Raw genomic sequence first — 19,091 nt, 5'->3', positions numbered from 1 at the left:
TTACTACCATTGCTGTTCATGAGTTTCTTTTGGGAACTATTTTGTCTAAAAAAAAACTTTTTTTTTTTTTTTATGTTGTGATGTACTAGCGCTTTGCAACTTTTGAAAAGGCGCTTGATAAATTATTGTGTTGATATTGTGAATGTTTTCATTATTGTTTGTTGTGTTATCATATTTGGGACATTCTGTGAATGAAATTATGGAGGAGAAAATAATAAAAGGAAAATCGCGTGATGTGTCTCTAAAATTAACAATGTGTCTTTTATGAATCTCTTGTTAGAATTTCTGCTCTCATCAACGAACCATCTTTTTCTTTATAATGCCGATTATTTAGGCTTCAATGAGTTGCCGATGTCAATTCTGCATTTATTTCAAAGTCATTAAAAGCACTGGATGACAAATCACGAGATCACAAGATAGGGAAAATAAAAGTTAATATAATTAAAACGTGAATAAATGAAAACAAAGGTGATCATTGTTGGCTCATAATTTATAAAAATTGAAAGATTAATGATAGGAAGTGTGGAATGCAATGAAAATGTGGACTGCTTGTTTAAATGGTTTCACATCATTATTGTAAATTCGGCCATATATCATCTGGGGTCCGTTGCAGAAATAGTTAAACGCAAGTCAAAAAATCAATCGCAAGTCAAAAATGCGCGCTGTTGATTGGTTGAAAATGAAGTTGCTCGTGATTTTTAAAGATGCGTTTGATTGCAACTCTTTCTGCAACGGGCCCCAGATCTCCATTGTCATCGTCATTATCACAATCACCATCTCATCGAGCTTCCGAAACGTTTTTTTTTTTACGTTCAATAAAACATCTACATTTGGACGCGTTCAGAAAACATCCATAAAACGTCCATTCGTAGTTGGGTAGTCATCAGTTTGGGCCCCTTGTCGTATCCGGATCCGCCGCATGGGACATTCAGGAACAAATGAAATTGGTCGCTACCTAAATCTTTTTAGGTAGCGAACAATTTTTTCCGTTTATTCACTACATTTGTGCATTTGATAAAAGCAACGTCATAATTTTATTGTCAAAATAGAAGAAAATAAAATTCTGTCACAATTAGAATATCATTGACCACCAAAAACTCATTTTTCCGGATTTGTAGAATTTTGATACCGGGTAATTTATGATTGGGGAGGAAACTTATGAATATTTTAAAAAGGAAATGTAGGCCATGAATGCGACTAAACATTCATAACTAAATTTGCAAAATCAAAGATTGAAGACAGTCCTCCTTATAATTGACATTGTAAACAAAATAATAAAAACGCATGATTGGATATCAAATACGAACATAGACACCTAAATTCAAACCTCCGCGGAAACCGGGGATCGCAGAACGGATCTCATTACAAAACATCTGATTGTGATTTTATTTTTGCATCGGGTCGACCCCCCCCCCCCCCGACTGTCAACCCGTTTCGCGGCCCTCGAATGATCTTCAGCGGAAGTCAAAAAAGTAAGCCGCCTCTTCCAATAATCCTGGATCCGTCCCCTGGACACCTAGCATTTTGTTATTATGAGACATTTCTATCAAGAATTAATAAAGTCTTAAAATGAAACTTGTCACAATGTGCATCGTTTACATGTCAATTTTTTCAACTCTTGAATACTAGTTTATTGTTAGGTAAAAGAAAATGAAAATATAAAGACAATTGCAAGCATTATTAACATCATTTGCGACACATTTTTGGCAAGTTCATCGTCAAAGTCGCGACGTCTTATTTTTTTTATATCATTCATGTTTTTAATCCAAACGGAAAAATCAAAGTTGCTTGAAAGAGCAGGCACGACCGCCCCCCAAAAAAGTCACATAAAAGAGAAAAAAGGGAAAAAATGAGAACAGGAAAAGTTAAGGGAGGAAAGGGAAGGAAGGTAGCTTTGTGGTGTTTTCTTTTTAGTCTTTCACTTTTTTATACAAATGGGCAGTGTTTTGTTTGCATGGCTTGCGCTTGTACCTCAAGCTTGGTTGCCCTGGGCCATAGTCTGCTGTGCAAACCCCTCTCTCGAGTAAGGGTCTGAATTGCAGCCTATTCATGCCTTGTGTACTGAAGGTCCCCGAAATTGAAACAGCAAGTTTTGTATTAGACTAAAAGCTTCGGTCTCTGTCATGTCTGTAGCGTTGGCTGTTCCGCTGAACTCAGTTGCTCCACTCACCAAATACAGAGACCTATAAAGTTCTAGCTCGACTCGATCGTCTGTACAGGGAGTGGAACAGGGGGACAGGGACTCAAAGGCCGTATGTTTTCTGGAATATTTCGGATAAACAGTGAAGTGAAGTTGCGCGACAGCTGAAGTAAATCACTGTTTTCCCCCTTTAAATTTATTTTCCCCGTTTTGGTGCATTTCAGACAAAAAAGGAGAAATAATCTTTATTTCGGTACAGTTCCGTATTACGTATTTTTTAATGAAATAAAGATGATCAATGAGCCCGCCGGGGGGGCTGCATTGTTAACCCCTTAACAGTGGCTGCACGATAGCGAGCCGTCTGTGTACGAGAATAAATAATAATTAAAAGAAATATGCAAAATTTCTAGTTTTGTATATGCTACTAATTGCGTGGAGACACTAATATTCGTCAAAGTTTCAACCAGGGTCTGTGTCTGCAGACTAGTGGGGCCGCGCCGTTGCTGGCGGCGGTCTGGGGGATTTCGAAGTTCACAAATTCGCCGTGACTGGCCGGCCGGCCGAGGTTTGAGGGTGATCGTTCGAGCTATGGTTAGCATACGCCTTTTGGGTATATGGAGATATGGAAGTTCGGACCAGACTACGTAAGGATGTCTGATTTCTACGCACGGCCAGAAACTTTTATTATTCGTCTGTTATTCGTATCTTGCCGGCTGCACGCGCACCTATAAAGTAGTGTATACATGCTCGAATAAGTTGTGATCTGTGTTCTAGCCGTCCAGATGTATTAAAAGGGATGTGAGCTAGGTTTGGTTTTGTTATATGTGCCTATATACGGCTATGCCATCCCCCTGTCGGTGCTGGGGAGTTTACCATCGGAGAGCCACCGCATGATCTCGGTGCACTAGTCCACGAAACATGATTGAGCATCGGCATAATATGGTCTCTGGGCGTAGCGTTGGCATACATTGTCGGTTCAGAATATGTGTGGGTAGTCTGTTTTGCCCATACTTTATTGGACTCCTTCCGCATCTCTTCAATTCATTTGGAGTTATTTTTTATTTACTTTTAGTGTAATACACTGATACATTGTAGGTATCACAGTGTAAGTGTTACTGTTATGCATATCTTCATCATGAACCAACTTTATTTTACTTCCTCTTCCTATGGAATCATGAGAATCCAACTTTTGACGCCATATTCCAAATTTCCTGTCATGCCCCCATTCCCCATACTCCTTTCGGTGCTGAGGATGAGAGTAATTACAAACTTGCCCATACCACTTCCAAATGAATTGAAAATAATTAAAAACACATATCTATTGTTCTTTTTTCGGAAATATATAGACTCGTGTTTGAGCCTGTGAACATGGTCTGGGGGAGGGGTGATAGGAAGGAAATGAGAGACGGGTTGAGGATTGGGATGGGGGCAGAGATTAGTGCAAAAATCTTTCATATTGTTCTTTATCATGAAAATTTCCAGTATTAGCCCAAAAGTTCCTTCATATTACGATTATCATTTTAGACCCCTTTTTAAATCAATAGTAGGGGGATGTATCTGGCCTTCAACATATTGACATGTAGAGTCATGTAAACTATTCACTATCTATGCTCTCATTTTTTTAAGGGGGTGTAATCATGCTATATCAAATCATTCAGATGTTAAAAAAGGGTGAGAAGAGTAAAACTCTGGGAACAAGGGAATTGGTGTCACATGTTTAGGGTTCAGTGAGGGCAGAGATAGATATCCAAACTGAAAACGTGTTCAATCTCACAGGCCTATACTCTCTCAGTGTGCACTCAACTCACGCAGATCTACTCTCAATATCCCTCCATGCATCTCTAAATATTTAAATAGTCTCCTAATTAATGAATCAAACAGACAGAATCTTGAACGCATTGATTAACATTTATTGCACTGAAATATAATGTGTTCAATCACTACACAATTATGGAAGTTTATGATATGAAATCAAGAATGTTTAACTACATGGTGATTCACTTGTTGATAAAAGTAGTTGAAAGTAGTATAAGTAGTATTGAAATTAAAATGTACATGTACATATTAAACTTAAATACATGCAATCACAACAAAATTGAAATATTAGAATCAGAATTACAGAAATTCATAATATAAATGAATATATATAAATATATAATACAAAGAATACTTAGCTACCTGACTCAAATAAGTAGCCTAAAATGACAGTATGAGTACAACTTAAATATATGTGCTAACTCAATCAACAAAATTATTGAAGTATTTAAATCACAATTACAGAAATTCAAAATATCAAGTAAAGAATATCTAGCTCCATTGAATGAAATGAGTAGTTGAAAATTTAGGCCTTCATGTGTCTCAGATTATAGTCGGCACGCCTGCACCTAGAGTTGACGGCTATCCTAATGTCTCTTTGGAATGCTTGCGTTGAAGTCCCACCAGGATAGACCAGCTCGGCTTGGGCCACAATCGCTTGGAACGAGATTCTCTCACTAAGACTCTCCTTGGTGACCATCTGTTTTCCGTTGTAGACCTTGCCACCGTAGAAATTGCTCCTTGCTAGCTCCTCCCTTGTCAGAACCTTCCCCATGAGCTTAAGGATAAGCTCCTTAGCAGAGGAAGACTTGTCGAAGGCCTCGTTGTACTCACTCTTGGCCATCACCCAACTTGACCCTGGAACGCCGATCATCACCCTCTCACTGTCTATAGAAGTCGTGTTTGGTCGTTGGGTTCTTGGTCGAGTAGCCACTAGCTGGGTGCGGAGGGTCACGTTCTCGTCAGTTAGTCGTCGGTTGGCGTCCAGTAGGTGTTGGTTGTCGTTCAGTAGTCGTCGGTTCTCACTCTTCAGATGAGAGATGAGTCTCGCCAAAGGTGAGTCTGGTGAATGGTCAGTCAGTAGTTGGTCAAGTAGTGGGTCGTGGGTCTCGTCAAGTCGAGCAGTCATGTCAAGTCTGTCAGTGGTGTTGGGTCGGCAGTGGGAAGTCTCTGGTAGGTCAGTTGTGTCTGTAGAGATGTCGCAAGTCTTTGGTCCTTCCGTCATGTCAAGATGGTCGTCGAAGATGTCGTCGTCAAAAGGTCGAAAAGAAGGTGAGCCGACGGGTGAACGGTCAAAGGGACCTGATGACGAAAAGGGAAAATAATAAGATATACATTAATTTTCAGTCATTGAATGTCTCCCTTTTATGTCAGTAGGTCTGTATAAACATTATTTGGCAAGAACTTAACCAAAAATGGTATCACTTTAATTTTAAACTGTTGTGCCCTTCCGCTATATTGGCCCATATCCTGACGTCAGATTCAACTTATACCATGGTCTAACTGTGCTAAAATTATGGGGAGCCAAAATTTAAAAAATCTGTTTATGTTGTATATTTCTTATGTTTTCTATTGTGTTTCCTTCTGCTTTCATAATGAAGAATCACACCATAGTTACCATTCCCAGACAATTACAAACAATTTGGGTGTCATATCAGTTAATTAATTGAATGTAAACTTAAAAAGGGATTTTAGCTCCAATTGGACCTCCATAGTTAAACCACAACTTGAAACCTGGGTATAATTTAAACCCAAGTTCAGAATAAGGGTCATAGACCTTTTGCTGTTTTTAATTTTAGCTACACATGGGAGTGGGTGCTATTGTATTACGATCAAAAGAAAAGAATATTTTTCATTATTTGTGTTTACTAATTTTGTCTGTAAAGAAAAAAAAATTGGACAACTGAGTTAATGCTAAAGATTATCATTGCTGAAAAAATGTCTTGCTGCAAGGGTGGTTTTAAGATTAAGGAACATGAACAGCCCACCTATTAACTGAACACTAATCTCAAATATAATTACTATTTTTATTATTGGATTTTGATGAACTTTCAGCTATTTGCACACTCAATTTGACTCCATTTTGATTTAGAGATAATTATCATCAGTACCCCATTAAAACTGTAAAATAATTCTTACCCATGGTAGGGCTATCAGGAGTGGGATGGTTGTCGGGTGCACCAGGTACATCAACGGATGGAGGAATAGGGCTCTCAGGCAAGCATTCACTGGGACCTGATAATGAAAAGTAAAAAGAACAAAACATAACATTGATAACATTGGGGTTCTATTGTATTATGATCAAAAGAAAAGACTAATATTTATTCTTAATTGTGTTTACAAATTAGAATAAATGTCAAGATTCTATTCAAGTTTTGCCCACCAAGAAAAAGAAGCAAAAAAAAAAAAAATAATTACTTGTGATTCCATTTATCAATATTACCAGGACAGGGACTTTCATCTTTATTTGCTCACCTAATTTGACTCCATTTTGATTTTATAGTTAATTATCATCAGCCAGAAGTACCCCATTAAAAACTGTAAAATAATTCTTACCCATGGTAGGGCTATCAGGAGTGGGATGGTTGTCGGGTGCACCAGGTACATCAACGGATGGAGGAGTAGGGCTCTCAGGCAAGCATTCACTGGGACCTGATAATGAAAAGTGAAAAGAACAAAACATATATAACATATTTTGGGCAAGAAACCTCTAATTGTACACAAACATTGGTGTCACTTTTAAGTTGCAACTGTTTTTGCCATTGTGGAGAAATGTGTCCCCCTTAATAACATATTGACTTTTCGTTGTCAATAGGGGGCACTATGGGGGTCTTAAAAGATAAAAAATGGGGACATGACATGATTAGCCAACCTATTTGCCAATCATGACAGAAATGAACATAAATGATGACACAATATAATGCTAAACTTTGAAATAAAATTGAAAATTAAACTCAAAGAAATATTATATATTTCTTGGTAGCGGATTTTGATGAACTTTCATTGTTGTGCTCAGTGAATTTGACAAACTTTAGTGCTATGTTTTATTCAAAGTACCCCTTTTGAGCTGAAATACTATATTACCTAATTGGTCTGACCGAGGACTCTCGGGGCATGGATGCCTCTCAGGTGTAGCAGGGACATCTCTGGGTGATGCAGGTGTTGGATGGCTGTCAGGATGGGTGTCCTTGTCAGGTGTTGGTGGCGACAATGCAGGCCATCCCACTTGGATACAGGGTGACACCAGAGGCAGAGGGGTACTCTGGACTTCTGCAATACATGTACCTGTTAAGACAAAAGTGATAGTATTAAACACTCCAGGCTTCATAAATATTCTGAATATTAACTCATTCATAATATTGTATCATAATATTCAGGACGTTGTGCAAGACATATCATTGTTTTAAGAATATATTTTGTAACTTTAGTTCAGAATTCAAAATATGTGGTGTGAATTTTCATATATTTTTTAAAATCATTTGTTGAAATTTACATGTTTTCTAGTCTGTGGCTCAGAGCAAGAGCTTCCATTCCCTCTTTTCTGCTTATATGATATGATTAATAATACCACATCATATTTAGCGCTGATATCAAAGTTAGAAATATCTTACCAATGGTTTGCTGACATTGAGATCCATCCTCAGAACTTGACGGGTTATCCTCGGGTGTGGGAGGTGTTGGTGCAGTCCATCCCACTCGGATACAGGGTGACACCAGAGGTACAGGGGTACTCTGTTGGACTTCTGGAATCCATGTACCTGATATTAAAGACAAAAGTGATAGTATTAAACACTCCAGGCCCTATAAATATTCTGAATATTACCTCACTCATGATATCATACAATATTAAGGACGTCGTACAAAGTATATCATCGTTTTATGAATATAATTCGCAACTTTAGTTTAAAATTCAAAATATCTGGTATGAATTCTTAATATATCTTAAAAATAGTTTGTTGAAATTTACACGCTTTTTCCAGTCTGTGGCTCAGAGCAAGAGCTTCCATTCCCTCTTATCTGCTTATATGATATGATTAATGCCATATCGCATTTAGCGGTGAGATCAAAGTTAGAAATAATTATCTTACCAAGGGTTTGCTGACATTGAGGTCCATCCTCAGAACTTGACGGGTCATCCTCGGGTGTGGGAGGTGTTGGTGCAGTCCATCCCACTCGGATACAGGGTGACACCAGAGGCACAGGGGTACTAGGTTGGGGTTCAAATCCCACCGTCAGAGTTGGAGAGTACGGAGGCGACGCCCTAAGCCGTTTCACGTGTCCAGCAGAAGTATCATCAGATTTCCGCTTACTTCCTTGCTGCAATGGACCTAAGTTGTAAAAAAATAGACATAATTAGCGTTATTTTTAGAATAAAAAAATAAATTAAAATCATTTCTTTTAGAGTATAAATTTAATCGAATCTTAGAACGAATCATTCAAACGGAAGGAAAGTTCAAGTTATACTAATCGAAAAATTGGAGCTCGTGAACTAAACATTACAATGAAATACTTTAAAACGAGAGTTGTAATTTCATATCTCAAGCAAATTGGTATATACTTTGATCGAATTCCGGACATGAAATTAACGAAATCCATCCAAAGAAATACTTTTAAACGAGAATTGTAATTTCATATCTAAATCAAATTGGTATATACTTTGATCGAATTCCGGACATGAAATTAATCAAATCCATCTAAAGAAATGCTTTTAGACGAGAATTGTTATTTCCTATCTAAATCAAATGAGTATATACTTCGATCGAAGTAAAATTCCGGGCATGGAATTAACGAAATCAATCCAAAGAAATACTTTTAAACGAGAATTGTAATTTCATATCTAAATCAAAATTGGTATATACTTCCATCGAAGTAGAATTCCGGGCATGAAATTAATAAAATCAATCCAAAGAAATACTTTTAGACGAGAATTGTAATTTCATATCTCAATCAAATTGGTATATACTTTGATCGAAGTAGAATTCCGGGCGTGAAATTAATTAAATAAATCCACAGAAATATTTTCAAACGAGAATTGTTATTTCATATCTAAATCAAATTGGTATATACTTATGATCGAAGTATAATTCCGGGCGTGAAATTAACTAAATCAACCCAAAGAAATGCTTTTAAACGAGAATTGTAATTTCACATCTAAAACAAATGGGTATATACTTCGATAGAAGTAGAATTCCGGGCATGAAATCACTCAAACGGAAGGAGAGTTCAAGTTATACTAATCGAAAAAATGGGAGCTCGTGAACTAAACATTACAATGAAATACTTTAAAACGAGAGTTGTAATTATATATCTAAATCAAATTGGTTTATACTTTAATCGAAGTAGAATTCTGGGCATGAAATCATTCAAACGGAAGGAAAATCCATGTTATACTAATCGAAAAAATGGGAGCTCGTGAACTAAACATTACAATGAAATACTTTAAAACGAGAGTTGTAATTTTATATCTAAATCAAATTGGTGTATACTTTAATTGAAGTAGAATTCCGGGCAAGAAATTAATTAAATCCATCCAAAGAAATACTTTTAGACAAGAATTGTTATTTCATATCTAAATCAAATGGGTATATACTTCGATCGAATTCCGGACATGAAATTAATCAAATCCATCCAAAGAAATGCTTTTAGACGAGAATTGTTATTTCACATCTAAATCAAATGGGTATATACTTCGATCGAAGTAGAATTCCGGGCATGAAATCATTCAAACGGAAGGAAAGTTCAAGTGATACTAATCGAAAAAATGGGAGCTCGTGAACTAAACATTACAATGAAATACTTTAAAACGAGAGTTGTAATTATATATCTAAATCAAATTGGTTTATACTTTAATCGAAGTAGAATTCTGGGCATGAAATCATTCAAACGGAAGGAAAGTCCATGTTATACTAATCGAAAAAATGGGAGCTCGTGAACTAAACATTACAATGAAATACTTTAAAACGAGAGTTGTAATTTTATATCTAAATCAAATTGGTGTATACTTTAATTGAAGTAGAATTCCGGGCATGAAATTAACGAAATCCATCCAAAGAAATACTTTTAAACGAGAATTGTAATTTCATATCTAAATCAAATTGGTATATACTTCGATCGAATTCCGGACATGAAATTAATCAAATCCATCTAAAGAAATGCTTTTAGACGAGAATTGTTATTTCCTATCTAAATCAAATGAGTATATACTTCGATCGAAGTAAAATTCCGGGCATGGAATTAACGAAATCAATCCAAAGAAATACTTTTAAACGAGAATTGTAATTTCATATCTAAATCAAAATTGGTATATACTTCCATCGAAGTAGAATTCCGGGCATGAAATTAATAAAATCAATCCAAAGAAATACTTTTAGACGAGAATTGTAATTTCATATCTCAATCAAATTGGTATATACTTTGATCGAAGTAGAATTCCGGGCGTGAAATTAATTAAATAAATCCACAGAAATATTTTCAAACGAGAATTGTTATTTCATATCTAAATCAAATTGGTATATACTTATGATCGAAGTATAATTCCGGGCGTGAAATTAACTAAATCAACCCAAAGAAATGCTTTTAAACGAGAATTGTAATTTCACATCTAAAACAAATGGGTATATACTTCGATAGAAGTAGAATTCCGGGCATGAAATCACTCAAACGGAAGGAGAGTTCAAGTTATACTAATCGAAAAAATGGGAGCTCGTGAACTAAACATTACAATGAAATACTTTAAAACGAGAGTTGTAATTTCATATCTAAATCAATTTGGTATATACTTCGATCGAAGTAGAATTCCGGGCATGAAATCATTCAAACGGAAGGAAAGTTCAAGTTATACTAATCGATAAAATGGGAGCTCGTGAACTAAACATTACTATGAAATACTTTAAAAAGAGAGTTGTAATTTTAGATCTAAATCAAATTGGTTTATACTTTAATCGAAGTAGAATTCCGGGCAAGAAATTAATTAAATCCATCCAAAGAAATACTTTTAGACAAGAATTGTTATTTCATATCTAAATCAAATGGGTATATACTTCGAATTCCGGTCGTGAATTAAAACAATCCAAAGAAAAACTTTTAGACGATAATTGTTATTTCATATCTTAATCAAATTGGTATATATATACTTTGATCGAAGTAGAATTCCGAGCACGAAATAACTAAATCAATCCAACGAAATAAACGAGAATTGTAATCTTGTATAGGAGTAATTTCTTTTAAACGTGAATGCTATTTCATATCTAAATCAAACTGAAATCTACTTTGTTAGTATATTGTTCACAATAGCACAAAAAAAATGACCTGCCACCAGGTAATTCAGTAGAGTCTCTTTAAGTTATACATTAGAGTTCGCACGGTATTACTGCGGCAAGATAGAGAACTCCAATCTATCCGCTTGACCTGGGCAATACCGTTATATCCACTTTTTGTTCCCCCTTCACCGTAAAAGGAATTTTGTTATTTTGTCATTTTCTAGTGTGTTTAAAGTGTCTAAATCCACTTTCTAATCCACTTTTGAATCCCCGTTATCTGGTTATAAAGAATGTCTCTATCTTACGGCTCTTAACGTAGGCTGAATAAGTTTACAAAAATCGCATCGTACACGCGCAGCTAGACAATACTGAAGAACTCGTGCTTGGCCATGTACAATAGTTGGAAGTTAATTGCTGATGTGGTTTACGGTACACCATGTGGAGTGTTATAGAAGCAGTGGATAGGAGGAGAGAGGAAGTGGATAGGCGAGAAAGTGGAGATTTGAGAATAGAGTATTCTTTCTTGAGAATAGTCCTGAAAAGGACTGTAAACCAGAAGGAATGTTGAGTGAGAACAGCTTGAGTAGTAGAGCTGATGAGGAGATGCTGGCTTGCGTCGGCGAGTAGAGATGATGAGTAGTAGAGAGACTCGACGTTTCGGACAGGTTGACTGTCCGTCTTCAGGAGTGAATTGAGCAGATATTTTCGACTTGCTATGCTTTTCAGTATAAATATAAGGCAAAAGCTAACCAAAAATCAGTTTGTAATTCGAACTTGTCAACTTGTGGTAGCTATAGCTCATACTTTCATCAATCCAAGTGCTCATATATACTCTACTCTCCGATTATGGCGAATCATCGTGAAGTCACCATTCAGTGGTTGACTAGGAAGTGGAATGGGATGCAGGAAACTGTTGCTAGGAGTCGAGTTAAGACGACCAAGGAACTCCGCCCCCTGAAGACGGACAGTCAACCTGTCCGAAACGTCGAGTCTCTCTACTACTCATCATCTCTACTCGCCGACGCAAGCCAGCATCTCCTCATCAGCTCTACTACTCAAGCTGTTCTCACTCAACATTCCTTCTGGTTTACAGTCCTTTTCAGGACTATTCTCAAGAAAGAATACTCTATTCTCAAATCTCCACTTTCTCGCCTATCCACTTCCTCTCTCCTCCTATCCACTGCTTCTATAACACTCCACATGGTGTACCGTAAACCACATCAGCAATTGTACATGCCACCATGCAAACCTTCAAACAACATCAGTTGGAAGTTAGTAGCATAATATATTTCATTAAATTCTATATAACAAACTCGTTTGATTTAAATCTCGTTCAATTTAAAGTCATTCTAAATTGATTTTGCATCCTTAGGCATATTTACAAAATGGTAACGAATGATACTTACCTAATTTAACGACCACAGCCCTGTACCTACACGACTTGTAGGTAACCCAGACATCCATTCCGGGGCGGAGTTCCTTGGTCGTCTTAACTCGACTCCTAGCAACAGTTTCCTGCATCCCATTCCACTTCCTAGTCAACCACTGAATGGTGACTTCACGATGATTCGCCATAATCGGAGAGTAGAGTATATATGAGCACTTGGATTGATGAAAGTATGAGCTATAGCTACCACAAGTTGACAAGTTCGAATTACAAACTGATTTTTGGTTAGCTTTTGCCTTATATTTATACTGAAAAGCATAGCAAGTCGAAAATATCTGCTCAATTCCGATTCGTCGCACTAGTACAATTACCTAATTTGCATGGTACAATGATTGGCTGATTGTCATTCACCTTCGCACCAGCTGAACGTGATTGGTTGGTGATTCTCTTTGAATATAAAATTAATCCCAATTAAGTACGCTCAGTGGTCTGATTGGATGTTTGTGCACAACACAAGATCCGGTTTGTCGATCGCCTGTGGCTCCAGATAATTAACTACTCCTTTGATGATACCCGATAGTTATTATTATATATCTACCGATTAAAAAAAAACTTTACCCTTTGAAATCGGACTTGTTTCAACACACACTGCCGAATGTATATACCTTCACGCGCTATACACTCTGGAAGTAGACGGGCATGCCTAATCCGCTGATGAGCAACAAAATTGAATAATCTTCAGCTTTGCCAATTGTTTTATATAACCAGCAATAATGCTAATCATAATTACTTGTTTAAATGACTGATGATAAAATGTAATTTTTACACTATAAAAAATAATTCAAATGACGCTGTTTACTGAATTACATATTTAACAAGCGTTTAAAATGAGAAACAACGAAGTACAATGTGGAATATTAAATTGTCAATAATTTAAGCATGGTTGTTTCAAAATTTTAAGAACTTATTTAGAACCGTGCGGTTCACGTAGTAAACATTGTTATTCTTTAACATTGTAATAATGAAAAAAATATAGCACAAAATACTGTACTGAGAGACAGATAAACCTCAGTATGATCGATGATGCTGTTTGAACTTTTTTTCTGTTCCTCTCAGCGCTCTCCTACTCTCTCTCTCTCTCTCTCTCATGTAGGAAACTAATTTTATCATGTTTTATGGTATTCAGATTTGAGAAACCCATTTACTGTCAAAACACGGTGTGAAATGGGTTTTAGTTGCTCTATAAAATGTATATCTATAGTTCCTATTTGTAATTTTGTTGTCTTATTTTGTGTGTTTTTACCCGTGTCAATATTAACAAAATTACCGTGAGCCATTTGTGACAATAACAGAGATTGCTCAAAAATGTTATTGATTGTAGCGAACTTACACTGTATTCGTACGAAGTGTTAGAGTTCCGCAGTAACATCTTATATTAATAAAATATGAAGTTACTGAAATAATTTCAATACAGACTATTATGTGCGCTATAATAAGATTTCGGGTGACGTAACGCGAATTGGGCGAATTCATTTAGGGACTTTTAAACTGGACATGGGAAATTGTCAAAGGGATGGTCCCGGCTGAAAATATTTATTATCTTAATACATAGAGCACGTAGAGTAGAATTCACTGAGCAAAATGTCGAAAATTTCATCGAAATGGGATAACAAATTATAAATGATTGAAGTTTAAAGTTTAGCAAATATTTGTGAAAACAGTCGTCATGAATATTCATTAGGCTGATGATGTCGCATCTCCACTTTCCTTTTTCCTATATATGTTATTACATAAAATCATAATTTTTCATTCTTTCATACTTGCGTGAATAATACGTCTCTCTTGTAATGAACTAAGTCGCAGTAATGAATATCTGATGCGCTTATTCAGTTGTCGATCCAATTTTTCTAGTTCTAGAAGGAAAAAAATTTGAATAAACCTAATTTCATATAATAAAATAAAAACGAACAAGTGGAGATATGACATCATCAGCCCACCAAATGAATATTCATGACGACTGTCTTCACAAAATATTGCTAAACTTTAAAATTCAATAATTTTTTAATTTGTCATCCGATTTTGATGAAATTTTCGGCATTTTGCTCGGTTAATTCTACTCTATTAAGTTTTCCGTCCTTTCATTCATGACCATCTATATTTGAGGACTACACAGAGATATATGAACAATATCGGTACATGCATCTCTCGGAATAAATAATGCGAATGCAAACTCATAGTATAAGATATATGAACCAGAAAAGTTTTTTAACTTCGTGGGTATGAAAATCCTCCATGAAATATCTCATTCAACAAAATTCATCTACGTAATCGGCAACTTTTTAATCTGCAAATAGATATTAAGTTCGATTCACTCATTCACTTTGGCGAAAGAAATATTTTGTCGGAAGTTTGGTATGTTACTTTCGCTCTTGATTAGGAGGGCGATAATTAGTATTCAACGCCCAAAGTTAATGTTATCTTTGTAAAAGGAGTTTATCTGCGTATGCAATTTCCAGTAGACGCGGTAACTGAAGGTTCATTAAAGAAGTGACCATGCCAGCATCCTGATCAACATTAATTGCAAGATATATCGTATAGTGACTCTCTATGAATATGATTATTTACAATTTGAATGGTAATGTGCGTGAATATAATGACTCTGAATATTATGATACTTTGCTTCAGATTTCGAATGGAAATACATTGGAAATTGTTACTTTGTGGGTTTTCCAAACATCTTTTGCAAAGCAATCGATTTATTGCAATATGTAATTGTATAATGACTGTAATATCATTGCTTCAGATTCGAATGGAAATACATTTCAATTATTGTATTTCTGTATAATCATTGGAAACTTTTCGAAATCGGTAGAAGGCAATAAAAGTGTTACATTCAAAACATTATTTTTCACAAAGCAGTTGATCTATTGCAATATGTAATTGTATAATGACTGTAATATCATTGCTTCAGATTCGAATGGAAATACATTTCAATTATTGTATTTCTGTATAATCATTGGAAACTGTTAGAAATCGGTAGAAGGCAATAAAAGTGTTACATTCAAAACATTATTTTTCACAAAGCAGTTGATCTATTGCAATATGTAATTGTATAATGACTGTAATATCATTGCTTCAGATTCGAATGGGAATACATTTCAATTATTGTATTTCTGTATAATCATTGGAAACTTTTCGAAATCGGTAGAAGATTCAAAACATTCAAAACTTATTTTTCACAAAGCAGTTGATCTATTGCAAAATATAATTGTATAATGACTATAAATATATCATCATTTGCTTCAGATTTCGAATGGAAATACATTTTGATTATTGTATTTAGGTATAATCTTTGGAAACTTATCAAAATCGATCGTAAAGTAAGAAAGTTTAACATTTCAAAATAATGCTCATTTTTCACAAAGCAGTTGATCCAAATATTGCAATATGTTATTACAATTATGACTATAAATATATAATTGTTTGATTCAGATTTTGATAGAAATACATGTGAATAAAGGAACTACAAGCTAATAAGTATACTTCAAACACCTTCATAGAGTTTTCTTTTTCTAATTCGGTTTCGTTATGGCAGAGATCGCTGAACATGATGACCACGAGTTGTGATAATGAAAGGAGGCATTTAACGCAAAGGAAGAATATTGACAAACATTGCGAAAGTGACAGGGCTGTGTCAAGAAAAAAAATGTAAGAGAAATAGAGTTGTACATACTTGATGAACATGTACGTCATTATACGTGATTTTGAGTGTGACGAAAGGTCTAACTCGTAACTTTTGGATGCCGGGGAAACAGAAATGTGCAACTCCGTGGAAAGAAAAAAAAAACTCTGTGTGGTCGGCGGGGGGGGGGGGGTTATGTTAAGAGTTGAACACAAAGCCCACTTCCAAAAACATTTGATCAAAATTATAAGAAAAATATCAGAGATAAGAAAATTTCACGATATTTCATTTATATCACAAAGCAGTTTTTTCTAAAAATAGAAAATGTGATTTTTCTTTGAAGGGGGTAGTCCAATAAGTCTTTTCTTAACTTTAAATCAACATAAATAATTATATCAGAATCCTTATTTTATAATGCGAGCGCGATCATTTTTTATTTGGTAATTGTATCTCTTCCCAAAATTTGAATATTCTGAAAAAAAATGATGTGCCAGCAATAATTACTACGAACGCGAAGCGCGAGCAGATTTTTTTTGCTACACGTTTTGAACTGACCGGAAAGATAGGCCTATTAATTAATATTAATAATAATAGTAATAATAATAGGCATTTATATAGCGCCTATATAGAGCTATGAAAGACTGCATGCACTTAGCCTTGACGACGTTACATATTTCAACTGACGAGCGCGAATTTTTTACATTTCTACTTAAAGAATTGAATATTTTAATAAATTTTTGTAATCATGAACATGATAGTTATATAACTAAACACTTGATGCGAGCGCGAAGCGCAAGCGGAAGAATTCTAGTTTTAGACCTAGAACGGGACACTCTCATGTATTGTAAATCACGAAAAGGATGAGTAAGAGGGAATCCTCCTACATTAGTAATGCGAGCGCAAAGCGCGAGCAGAAAATGTTTGATATCCCGATCTGAAAAGGGGGGTCAATTTCAGCTTTATATTTCAATCACTTTGTAAGAAAATTGTAAAGTGGATATAAATCGCACTTGATAGAGAGCTGATATTTTTCATTATTACTTTGGGTTTGAGACACGGGACCGTGTAATCCTTAGGACATGTTATCCTATAAATATGAAGATTTATCTTCCTATTCACCTTGCAAAGCGCGAGATTAAACAAAAGGGGTAATTTAATTATTTAATTGATATCTTATTTATTAATGCATAATGAGGGAGCGGAATCTGATGATATTATGGCCTGAACTCTCTGCATTTAGCGATGATTTATCATAACTTAATCATAAATGAAATAGACAAGTGACCTACAAATGTAAAGCTTAGATCTCCTCTTTAATCTGGTATTACTTATATTATTCCTCATTCACGCATGAGTGAGCAAAAATAATTCGAAGAAAGGATGCCAAAAACTCATTTGGCGGGTTTATATGAATTTCAAAAAGAAAATCACATGACTAAAAAGTTCAATATCTGCTCTATCCTTTGATACCTTAATCACAGAAAATGATAAAGAAGTAAAAAAGTTATGATCCCTCGAATCAATGCTTGTATTTCCATAATTTCATTTAATAAACGTGTTTTCACCAGTTTCCCACAGAAGCTATCGCACGGTAACATAAGAGTTAATGCATGGCTGATTGTCAACAAAACGAAGCGTCGAATAGTTTGAACGCTAGCCTGTAAAACCTCTTCATTTTATCAAACTGACATTTATACAGAGCAGTTTTTAAAAATCAATTTGCAAATCACACAAATTAATGAATGTTCAATTTTCCGAGGAGAGATATGTTTTGTACATTGACTTTCAAACTTCATATTTAAGCTCACTAAACAGGCAATGTGAAGTGCGAGCGAAAATTTTATATAGTGACATGAAATATTTTTTTTCCAAGTTTTCCTCTCATATTTTATTCACTCGTCTTCCTCTTCTTTTTTTCTCTTTTCTTTTCATTCCTTTTTTTCTTTCGCTTTTTAATTTTGTTTTGCTCCGCCAATGGGGGGGGGGGGGAGCCTCGGGGCCCCCACCTGGATCCGCCTATGCTAGTCCTATAGCTGAGGTGGAAAAATCCGGGTTAAAAATGTGCTCTAAATAAATTTAGTGCGGGAGTGAAGGAGTTACGTTAAGGTACTAATTCTTTTGAGAAAAAAATAACGAATACAAAGAAAAACACACAAAGCTATCTTTCTTCCCTTCGCTTTTCCTTTTCTACTCCATTTTTTTTCTTTTGGGGACTTTAGGGGGAGGGGTGACCCCCGGGGGGGGGGGGCACTTCCATTCACAAGTGGATACCATGCGCGACCATGGGGTCTCGAAAAGCACCCTAAACACGTAATTTCCATATTCTGAAAATGCATCCCTTAACAAGTATTGGCGAGTGAAACCCTACCCTTATTAAGAAGAATTGGAAACAAAACGATACTATTGGCGAATATTCCCTGAAATGAACCCCTAAACAAGTACAGGAATGTTTTATTGTTACGGGTCCTTCGGTCGTCGGCTTAACCTTATTTGGTTTAGTACGACCCCACCTTCTACACCTCGCGCAAATCGGACTCTAAACACGAAGTGTTGGGGCAAAAAGGACATCCTTTATAAAACATTTTAATTTTGTTTTATCATCCCCGCAAATTTGACCCTAAACACGTAATTTTCCTAGCGAAATAGATACCCTTTTTTCATTATTTTTGTGTTTTTGACACCCTTATCACGTTACGTACGTAACGTGCCCTATCGTGAAAAAGACATCCTTTTTACGTGTTTTTTTGGTCACGCATGGTATCCACTCGTCAATGTAAGTGGCCCCTCCGGGGGGGGGGGGGTGACCCC

At 35.7% G+C, this 19,091-nt stretch overlaps 2 protein-coding genes across 3 annotated transcripts in view; one reads left to right on the top strand and one right to left on the bottom strand.

The window, feature by feature from the left end:
• The window catches only part of LOC121422246 (adenylosuccinate lyase-like), a 42,736-nt gene that overhangs the window by 6,009 nt on the left and 17,636 nt on the right, over positions 1-19,091 (top strand). The gene's annotated exons all lie outside the window — the stretch shown is intronic.
• On the bottom strand, positions 2,060-13,700 carry LOC121422245 (cell surface glycoprotein 1-like). Of its 2 annotated transcripts, XM_041617155.1 has the most exons (7): positions 12,621-13,699; positions 8,044-8,283; positions 7,567-7,713; positions 7,040-7,240; positions 6,512-6,607; positions 6,095-6,190; positions 2,063-5,257 (listed from the first exon to the last, which is right to left on the bottom strand). In XM_041617155.1, the coding sequence occupies exons 1-7, from the start codon at positions 12,787-12,789 to the stop codon at positions 4,482-4,484; spliced, it is 1,725 nt and encodes a 574-aa protein (XP_041473089.1). In that variant the 5' UTR covers positions 12,790-13,699; the 3' UTR covers positions 2,063-4,481. The 2 variants fall into 2 exon arrangements, with proteins under 2 accessions (XP_041473090.1, XP_041473089.1); XM_041617156.1 differs by lacking the exon at positions 6,095-6,190 and having other exon boundaries at positions 2,060-5,257; positions 12,621-13,700.

This window comes from Lytechinus variegatus, chromosome 10 (genome assembly GCF_018143015.1).
Source record: "Lytechinus variegatus isolate NC3 chromosome 10, Lvar_3.0, whole genome shotgun sequence".
In the NCBI taxonomy this organism is placed as follows: Eukaryota; Metazoa; Echinodermata; class Echinoidea; order Temnopleuroida; family Toxopneustidae; genus Lytechinus; species Lytechinus variegatus.
Note: the sequence above shows the minus strand (reverse complement) of the source record. Positions and strands in the feature narration are given on the sequence as shown.

What these genes read in the sequence shown, in the direction of transcription:
- LOC121422245 (XM_041617155.1), bottom strand. Translation starts at nt 12,789, where the DNA reads ATGGCGAATCATCGTGAAGTCACCATTCAGTGGTTGACTAGGAAGTGG. An exon ending in GGCTGTGGTCGTTAAATTAG is followed by an intron (nt 8,284 to 12,620) that starts GTAAGTATCATT and finishes TTTACAACTTAG; the next exon opens with GTCCATTGCAGCAAGGAAGT. An exon ending in TCAATGTCAGCAAACCATTG is followed by an intron (nt 7,241 to 7,566) that starts GTAAGATATTTC and finishes TTGTCTTAACAG; the next exon opens with GTACATGTATTGCAGAAGTC.